This window comes from Ipomoea nil, unplaced genomic scaffold (assembly GCF_001879475.1).
Source record: "Ipomoea nil cultivar Tokyo-kokei standard unplaced genomic scaffold, Asagao_1.1 scaffold1421, whole genome shotgun sequence".
Classification (NCBI taxonomy): Eukaryota; Viridiplantae; Streptophyta; class Magnoliopsida; order Solanales; family Convolvulaceae; genus Ipomoea; species Ipomoea nil.
The window spans coordinates 4,626,385-4,637,219 of NW_017617849.1; the positions used below are offsets into that span (position 1 = coordinate 4,626,385).

At 34.7% G+C, this 10,835-nt stretch overlaps 1 protein-coding gene across 2 annotated transcripts; it reads left to right on the top strand.

Annotated features, from left to right (window-relative positions):
- Positions 1–967: 967 nt before the first annotated feature.
- Positions 968–5,104, top strand: LOC109188386 (jasmonic acid-amido synthetase JAR1). Of its 2 annotated transcripts, XM_019339036.1 has the most exons (5): positions 1,054–1,207; positions 1,370–1,708; positions 2,095–2,196; positions 2,409–3,277; positions 4,385–5,104. In XM_019339036.1, exons 2-5 carry the CDS (start codon positions 1,410–1,412, stop codon positions 4,918–4,920), a joined length of 1,806 nt encoding a protein of 601 aa, XP_019194581.1. In that variant the 5' UTR covers positions 1,054–1,207; positions 1,370–1,409; the 3' UTR covers positions 4,921–5,104. The 2 variants fall into 2 exon arrangements, with proteins under 2 accessions (XP_019194580.1, XP_019194581.1); XM_019339035.1 differs by having other exon boundaries at positions 968–1,708.
- Positions 5,105–10,835: the final 5,731 nt, after the last annotated feature.

The window sequence follows — 10,835 nt, forward strand, 5'->3', positions numbered from 1 at the left end:
CTCATATTGGTGTTCCTTATCTTGGAGATATCCATACGATTCTCTCCAAGGATTTCCAAGATTCCATTAGGTGGCCTGGCTCAATAATATATCATTAACACATTAGTTAGCTAGGGAGAAGAATGCATTATCCTAATGAGCTTATTGGTATAAAAATTTGGATTAGTTTGGTTAGTTGAATACACATGCTCGTATATTGACTGCGTGTTTCTCTTGTCATTCAAATATATCTTTTAAAATTAAAAAGTTACAACATTAGTTTGTAACTAGTTCAAGGATGGAGTAGTGGGACAACTTTTAGAATTCTAATAATGTCCTCCAAACGAATGTCTCTTTCTAGATTAGGTCATTTGATATAGGCTAAGAGTACCGCTTGGACCATATCACATGGGCTATGAGCCTTGATTTGATATAATTCAAGACGAATGGTCCAAATCTTTATCTTACTAGATTATAATGGGATTAAATTGAATCTAATCTCTTTCTAGATTAGGTCATTTGATCTAGGCTAAGAGTACCGCTTGGACCATATCACATGGGCTATGAGCCTTGATTTGATATAATTCAAGGTGAGTGGTCCAAATCTTTATCTTATTAGATTATAGTGCGACTAAATTGAACCAGATATCTTTTCAAAAAAAAAATTGAACCAGATATGATATTTATATTGGCCATAATAATAATAATAATAATCAATTGAAATGAATTTTTGAAGATATATGGTGAAATTCATTGATATCTATCTAGGCCCTAGGGAGCTAGGTATAAAGGAATTAAAGTCGCATGCAGATGGAAGAGACCCAAGAGAGTAAATTTTATAATTATTGAGCATATAATATAATAAATAATAGTGAAAGGAAAGGAGAGAATGGGAAGGATGCTTAGCTGTCAAGTTAATGGTTTTTGTCTCTTCTCCACTCTTCTCCGTCCATTATATCCCAGTAAAGAATCTGTCTCTTTCTCCCTCTTCTCTCTCTCTCTCTCTTAGCTTGCAACTTGCAAACAGTAATCCTGTGGTCTACAAAGCGTCGTACGTTAGTTTTCTGAAATATATTGGCGATGAGGAGACAGCTCTTCTATCCTTAGCTTCAATTCGTTCTGGTTCTAGATCAATGGATCCGATAATTAAGTATCTCTGGCATGCCACCAGATTTTTACTATAATGTATGTGGGCTCTTCACTGCGAAAATGGAGCCCAAATTAACGTACGAACATATTTTTTTTAAAAAAAAAAAAATTTCCCTCATTATAATTATGTCAAAGTCTTAGCTTTCACCAACCAACCAACCAAGCAATTTTGCTTATTGCCTTGACATTATATATATATATATATATATATATATATATATATATATATATATATTGCGGTCTGGAATTGAAGAAGCTAATAAGCAGCGGCGGCGGCGGGCATGGGGAGCCAAGAGTGCGACATAATCCGGTGGTTCGACGAGGTGGCGGAGAACGCCGGGCAGGTCCAGAGGGAGACGCTCCGGCGGATTGTTGAACTGAACCACGGCGTGGAGTATCTGAAGAAATGGGTGGGAGATAAAGATATGAATGTGGAGGATGGCGCATTATTGGAATCCCTTTACACTTCTTTGGTCCCTCTTTCTTCTCATGCAGATTTGGAGCCTTACGTTCAACGGATTGCCGACGGCGACTCCGCCCCTCTCCTCACTCACCACCCCATCACCACCTTATCCTTAAGGTACTTCATTTCAATTCATACACTCATACATACATATATATCTCATATACATACACACTACTACTATTATTATATTATATTATCGATCACTGTCTATGTTTTCCACACTTTTTGTTAAGCCTTTTAATAATATTACATAAAAAGCTGTACTCTGTTGAAACCATGAGTCATGACACCCAATAATATATATATAATGCCCTAAACTAAGTGACAAATTAAAACCCACTAATAATTGCTTGTAACCTTTGTTCTTAGCTTGTTGAATTGATGGATAATATAATGGACACACTGAAAATTTTAAAAAGCAATTAATTATTGTTTATAATAATAATAACCATCTCGATCTAATCTCCATTTTTCTTATTGGTTACTGCAACTGCATTCAGTTCTGGAACTACAGAGGGTCGACAGAAGTTTATACCCTTCACTCGCCATAGCTCACAAACCACCCTTCAAATCTCCAAGCTCGCAGCTGCTTTTAGATCCAGGTACGTAATTTCAATATATTTGAATTCTACTAAAATCTATAGCTGATAGCAAAAACGTAACTTTATTTCTTTATACCACCCGATTCTTTAAAAACAGTTCTGAATCTCCACCCAATTAATAATCCCCTAACCACATGATCCTCCGCCCTACACATTCACATACACACATATATATATATAGGTCGGCAAATCAATTTGTTCATATATGATAGGATTTATCCGACAAGTGAAGGGAAGAGGATTCTGGAGTTCATATACAGCAGCAAGCAGTTCAAGACGAAGGGAGGAGTGACGGCGGCGACGGTGACGACACACATTTTCGCGAGCGAGGAGTTTAAGGTGAAGCAGCGGGAGATTAAGTCGTTTACTTGCAGCCCGGAGGAGGTGATTTCCAGCGGCGACTACAAGCAGTCGACGTACTGTCACCTCCTGCTGGGGTTACACTACGGGGGCGAGGTGGAGTTCGTGGCGTCCACCTTCGCCTACAGCATCATCCAGGCGTTCTTGTATTTCGAGGAGCACTGGAGGGAGATATGCAACGACATAAGCGAGGGGACTCTCAGCGCCAAGATTAGCCTGCCTAAATGCCGTGAATCTGTGCTCAAAATCCTCGCCCCAAACCCGGGTTTGGCTGCCAGGATTCGCAGGGACTGTGAGGAATTGGAAAGGGAGGCGGATTGGTTCGGGTTGATCCCCAAACTGTGGCCTAATGCCAAGTATATTTACTCCATAATGACGGGGTCTATGCAGCCTTATTTACCAAAACTCCGGCATTACGCCGGGAAGCTCCCATTGGTGAGCGCAGATTATGGCGCAACTGAGAGCTGGATTGGGGTGAATGTGGATCCTTCTTCCCCACCCGAGAAGGTCACTTTTGCAGTCATACCCACATTTTCTTACTTCGAGTTCATCCCACTTCACAGAAGGAAATCACAACAACCAGATAACAACAACAACAACAACAACAACAACAACAATAACAATAACGCATCCACAGATGATTTCTTGGAAGATGATCCTGTGCCCTTGTCCCAGGTCAAGATTGGACAGGAATATGAGGTTGTTCTAACAACTCTCACAGGTAAGTAATTAAACTCAACAATAACATATTCAATTCATTAGTTTGGTTGTGCTGCGCTGTTGCTTAAATAACTATTCGTTGACATATATATATATATATATAAACTAACTTTGGGTAGGTCTAGGTTGTTCACCAACACTAATTTCATTTTGCTTGAAACATTTCTTGACACAACATTTTTATATGTCGTCTGAACATATATCTATATATATATTGGAGTTGTTCTAACATAGTAACATAAGTGGCCTAGCTAATTAACCAATCCTTCACCACAAGTGTCAATTTGCCAAGTTGATAGATACATGGAATGTGTCTATGAATTCAAGAACATGGAATCTAGGAAAATATCGTGTCATTTTTTAGGTCTTTGAAAAAAAATGGATTCTACAAATAAGGAAAGACGATACTAGCCATTCAATACATATCCACATTTATAGCTTCAAATATTGTTCTAGGAATTGAAGAGGCCAGGCTGGAAGAAAGATATTTGATATATATGATATCATGACCATGTAATTAAAGTCTGTATGATTAGATAGGATATGATAGGGTGAGTGATTAAACTATAGACACGTACAGCCAATATAATAGTGATTTTCTTTTAAGATTATAAATCAAAACCTAGGAATTGAAGCAGTCTTTTCATTTTCATTAGTTTATTGGCATTTGTTTTGTTTGACCAAGTTAAACAATTAAAGTTAAAATTGATTGAGCAAGCCAAACTTTGGTTGATCATCATTTTCAAAACACCCCAAAATCCATAAAATCATCCTATCGAATAAGCTCTAGAAAAAGTCTTATCATATTGATCAGCACACTAATGTTAACGTATTAGATATGATCAACATGTTGATCATCAACATCTTTAAATTTTCTATATATATAATCTTAGGTATAGTATATAGATTCAAAATCATATGAGAACAGAATCTATTCCCAGACATTCTTAAATGACGGTGGAGACCCTAAAATAGATTATATGTACTCATGTTTGTTTGTTAGCAGGTAGGTTTTCACTTAATGATCGAAGTGTTCTCATTTGAACACAATTATATTAAGCCTAGAAGTATGCATTTAACAATTGATTATATTGTTGGACACATACAGGGCTGTATAGGTACAGGTTAGGGGATGTGGTAGAAGTGGCAGGTTTCTACAAGAACACCCCAAAGCTGAACTTCATATGCAGAAGAAAGCTGATACTAACAGTAAACATCGACAAGAACACAGAGAAAGATCTCCAGCTAGTAGTGGAGAGGGGTTTACAGATTCTAAGCAAGACGAGGGCTCATCTAGTGGACTTCACGAGCCACGCAGACGTGGCAAAACAACCTGGGCACTACGTTATATACTGGGAGATCATAGGGGAGGTTGAGGAGAGGGTTCTGGGAGAATGTTGCAGAGAAATGGACGCTTCTTTCGTGGACCATGGGTACGTGGTGTCCCGGAGAACAAACTCCATCGGACCCCTGGAGCTAAGGATTGTGGAGAGAGGAACTTTCAGGAAGATTCTGGAGCATTTCATCGGCAATGGGGCGGCGCTCAGCCAGTTCAAGACACCCAGGTGTACTACAAACCAGGTGCTGCTAAGAATCCTTAACCGCTGCACCATTAAAAGGTTTCACAGCACTGCATATGCGTAATTATATCAAACGCCGCCGCTTAACCCTATTTTCCATTATTTCTTTCTTTAATTAGTCGTCGTGTAAGGATTTTAGGATTAACATGTGTTCAAATATGGGTGATACATACAACTTTCTGGCCATGCATGTTTTGGACAAAGTCTTAATTTCCATTTTAAGTGTGCAAATTTTCACCTTTACATCATATCTTATTTCCCATGCAATAATTCTCCTATTATTTAAACATTTTTGCGCATTTAACTATATAAATAATAGCAAGCATTACCTCATTTGGGGCAACCCAGCCAATTAGTTAATCTGATTATTCGTTTGATAATTATAAAATATGAGTACGTACCATATATCTTGCTCTAAATGGATGTTAATGTATATAGGTTTTGTAAATTAAGTCACGTTTTTAGGTGAACTAGCTGTCCAAGACTTTGGCCTAGTCCCAAATCTTGAACCATATATCTATCTATTTGTTAGACATGCATGAGGTTTTTTAAAGTTACTTTTGATGTCATTACTTTTTTTAATATTCTCAATAATGGTACACAATTATTAAAATTGTCAACATAAGTACATGACAAGAGTCTTTTCTTTTTTTCACTTTGATTAAAGTTTGTGGGTACAAATTTTCATTCACATGACTTACTTTTGTAGAAACTAAAATTTATCATCGTAAACTTTGGCTACCGACAAATTAGGTAAGAACATCCAATGATTTTATATTGAAAGGACCGAAAGTAAGAAAAAAAAAACGTGACAATTTCTACAACGGTACGTAGTGCTCCTGACTATTCCAAAAGTAGAAATATCACCAAAAGAATAAAAAAAAATAATAAATCTTTAAAACATATCATTGGACTTCGACCTTAATTAATACTTTAATCCGCCATGACTTCGATTATTATATAAAATGAGATAAAGAGAATAATATAGTGATGTGTGTGATTATACACGACACGTGTTGAGAGGATATGATGGTTACCGCATGGTCCCCTATAGACAAGCTAAGACGCATTTGGTGTTGCAGATGGTGCATGAACATACATACAAACAGCTTCACAGTTTATAGACAGTAGAAGTATATATATATATATATATATATATATATATATATATATATATATATATATATATATATATATATCTTATTGTGTGGATGTTTGCTAGACGTGTGTCTCAATATGGTCGCATTATCGTTTATGGTAGATATAATATTCAGTAATGTAATGATAATGACAATAGCAAGTTAGCAACCACAACTATCGAATGATAATAAGTTTTTTTGTTTTCTTTTAAATGTTCTTTCCCCTCTAATTAAATTTTCCTCTCCTGATGTGTCATTCATTTAGTGGAAGTCAATGAATTAGTTATCCCATACTAATTAAAAACTAAATTTAACAACTAATAAGGTGATACCGCCTCTGGAGGTGAAGTTTGTAGGGAAAATAGATGTTGAGTTTGTAGCATTATTGCTCTTTTTTTTTTCTTTTTTTTTTTTTAAAAATTTTAAGTTGAACCCCAACCCTAAGGACCTTCCATACTCGGAAGATGTAAATAATGGTAACTCAACTGAATATGAATCACAGAGGCTAGACCTTTATTTACTGCGCATAAGGTGCCCCTCACTTTGAGAGATTGCTCCGTCGAGACTCAATCCCTAGTCATACTTTCCAAATTTCACCTTTATGACTAGTTGAGCTGCCCATGCAGATATTTAGTGAAAGATATATAACGACATATGATGGCAATTGTTCATCGAGAATCACGTTTTTTGGTTTTGTTTCCAACCGTCCATATGCAAAGATATATATAATGTATATGAGAACAAAGACAGATGATGATAATGGCCTAATACTTACAAAAAAACTATGAATGTAATATGAGAAAGAAAGATCGCATACACACACAAAAAGTTTTAATATATGTGATGGGAAGTTCAAAATGTGGGGTATAAGTATAATACCTTTTAATTAATTCTGTCGTGTTCCATGACAGCGATATATGGAAAGCTGGTGGAGCTCCTTTCTGGTATACAGCCGCCGGCGGTAACGACGACGACTAGCCAAGCAGCGCATCTCGATCGCCGGCTGCCTGCGTTTTTGAGATGAGTTGTATAGGATGCCGGGCTATACAACGTGGGGGGTTTGACTAAGGTTAAAAAGGCACAGGAATGAAGAAAACGTGGGGAAAATGGGAACAGCCAGCCATGCCGAGAGTGGATAAAAAGGGACGCGTCGTCAGTATAGTACAGTGTGGTGCATGTGAACGTAACAGTTCAGTACACTACCATCAATAGTTACGCTCACGTACGAATCGTATGTATGAATGTACTAAATATAAATATAGTAACATTTAAGTAAAATATAAATAAATTCAAACTTACCATTGGAAAATGTAAGAAAAAATATTGTGTATGTATGTGCATTGTAATAATAGTGTGAAAAGATAACAAAAGTTATATATAACGGTAGAGATATTTTTGTCCAAAAAATTATATAGTACAACTTTTATAGCATAAGGTACATAAAAAGTAACAAAAAAAAAAACAAACATAAACCATGAATATAACTTGTATTGAAACTTTTTACGTATTTAGATTATATTTAGATTAGATATTTATATATTTTCAAAAAAAAAAAAAAAGATTAGATATTTATATTATTCTATGTAACTATATATGTTCCTGACTTCCTGGGCGCTAGGATGGAGGTTTGAAATTCTGTCGACCATAAACTTTAAAGTATAAAGTGTCAATCCATATTCCATTGGCCATGGCCCATGGGGCCACCTCCCACTCCATCGCCATAGCCCAAATCTGATCTGGAGAAGAAGCATAATCCTCCAATTGTTATATCAAGCACGAGGGCGTACAACCCGCATCGACTTAGCTCAATGATTTAGTGGGCAGTATTTAGGGTAAGAGATCAAGGTTCAAATTTCGGCAGCGACAGTGTTGGAATTATGTCCAAAGTGGACAGATTCCAAAGTGAGCAGATTCCTTGTCGAGTTGGTTGGGGGTGGGCAGATTCCTTGTCGGGTTGGTTGGGGTGGGGATTCAGCCTGTGCATAATGGACCAATATATTTGCCATAATCCTCATATGAAGCAATATATTTTCACTCAACCAGACTTCCATCTAATTTGCTATACTTCTTCATGGACCAATATATATAAGAAATGCAACTCCTAGCTAGCTCAAGTTTATACACTTCAAATAAACTTTAGTATAAAAGGGATTTTTTTATAATTGTTTTCACTCTCAAGTACAGTTGTGCATTGTTGTAAGAATCTTTAATTTATTATTTTCACTTTTTATCTCTTGTTTTCGTGTATTATATATGGTCTAGTTAATTAGTTGTAACAACGAACTTTCATGTATAGATGCAATGTAAATCCCATACTTGCAATACCAAATACATACGTACACTTCCTTAGTATTATTATGAATTAATGAGGTATAGAGAGTTAGAACTTAATTAATAACTAATTAAGTAGCGTGCACAATGCATTGTATGTTGTTTGAGCTTGATCAAGAAAAAGACAAATGACAAAATTAAATAATAGCTTCTTTTTTTGGACAATACATATTGAGTTGTCAGTTGTCACTATTATGAATTAAAAATTAAATAAGTTGAACGCTCCACTTTGATTTTTAGGACCATTGCGGTCCCAAACTTTCTTGTGTAGATGTGTGAATCTGGTTAATTTGCAATTCTAATCACTCTTCCACACAAAATTAATAAAGTTGAGTGGGATTTTTTTTTTGTCTAAAAAAAGTAAAACTATTACCACATCTTATTATAGAAATTTATGTCACATCATATTGTCACTGATTAATTATGACATGACTTTAACAAGACAATATGGACGAATTGATGAGTCATCTCTACTATTATGAAGCGAAAACAATTTGAATGTTGTACTTTGACTTTTAGAACAATTGTGGTCCCAAAATTCTTAGATGTGTGAATTAGGTTCACAATCCTAGATACCCGATCTTCCAACTATAATGATTAATTAATAACGCATATATAGATTTCAATAACTTAATTAATTAATAATTGAGTAGCACAACACATTAAGATTTGAGAGTATGTACTTTGAGCTAGATCGAGGAAACAAAATATCGACAAAGTTGAATGATTTTTTGTGTCTGAAAATTGAAGGCAAAAATGTACTTTGTTATATCTTTTTTATAGAAATTTATGTTACATCTTGATAGCAAATGATTTATTACAACTTGATTTTAACATGACAATATGTACAAATTGAGACAGTGAAAAATTTGAATGTTGTAGTTTGGTTTTTAAGACAATTGTGGTCCCAAACTTCCTACCTGTGGTGTGAACCCAATTTCTAATTCCATCCCTAAATACTCTTCCAAATATAATGATTAATTAATGATGTATAAAGTTCAATTACTTAATTAATAACCGAGTAACACAACACGTTGTGACTTATATATGAATATGTACTTTGAAGTAGATTGAGGGGAAAAAACAAAGTTAAATGACATTTTTTTCTTATAAAACGTCAAAACTATTGTTGCATCTTATTAGAGCAATTTATTATTTATTTATGTCACAGCCCGTTGACAGTATTTAGTTACAGTTCGACTTTAACATGAAAATGCGAATCAAGCCGTAGTCACAATTACGAAGCAGAAATAATTTGTATGCTCTACATAGTAACATACTTGAGTTCAATTCGTAGTCCCAATTCAAAGCCAAATGTAAGAATATTAATTAAAATGCATTAAATTAAGCTATAAAGTTATTTTCAAAAAAAAAAAAAAAAAAAAAGCTATAAAGTTATTTTTATAGGCTGTTACTATCTAGTTGACGGAGGATCACTACTACAAAAAAACACTTTTAACGTCGATTATTTTGTGACGTCGTTCTCTCTGACGTTATAAATAAATGATACAACGTCAGTTGTCAAAAACCGACGTCGTATGTCAATTTAAAAAAAAAAAAAAGATACGACGTCAATTTTTTAAAGAAATCAATTACAAAATTTACACACACTATTTACATACTTAATGTTCATAATTTACGTTTTATAAAATTGTAACATTCAATATGTAAATTGTATAGTTTAGACTTGAGTCCACCCTGCAAGATGGACCATGGTCCATGGTATAAGTGTTGAATTAAATATTTGTCAAATTGGGCTAGGCTAAATAATGCAACTCTTAGCCCAGTCTGGCCCATAGCACAAAATATTTTTAAAATTAAAATTTTTTTATTTAATTATTTTTTAGCCCATAGCACCCAGTCGTTTTATTTATTTTTATTTTTTTAAATTTATTATTAAACTTTATTAAAACTGATTTTAAATGCCAACTCAGTGTTCAGTAGCCTAATTTGGAGTGTTCAGTAGCCTAATTGCTCGAACCTATAACCTCAGAGAGCAACTTAGTGTCGCTAGACCAGAAGTTGCAATTAAAATATAGGTTAAGATGGCTTAGACAAAACAATAAAAATGATGGTATTGACCACAACCCAAAATCATTTCAATTAAAAATTATTGAAATGTTTGTTTTTTTCCAATTTTAATATCTCAAAATCAGAATTAAATCATCTTCCTTTTACTCTTTCTTGTTTAAATTCAATTTACCCTCAAGTACGTCCTCAACACTAGCTACAGGTTAACTTAGTGAAATTCTCAAGGCTGCAATAATAGACAACAGGTTTAATTTGATACATACATTGATCAACTCACCAAACGTAAATGAGAAAGTTTCAACATACATATAAATCCATTCAAACAAGAAATTCTCGTTAATCTCCATTCTCCCTATAACAAGAAAAACCTTAGAGATTTACGAAAAATGAGCACTATATATCTTCCAAGCCACTTCCCATAATAAGCTCCCGGACTTCATTTGAACAAAACCACAGCTCTTAAATTCAAGAAATTAAA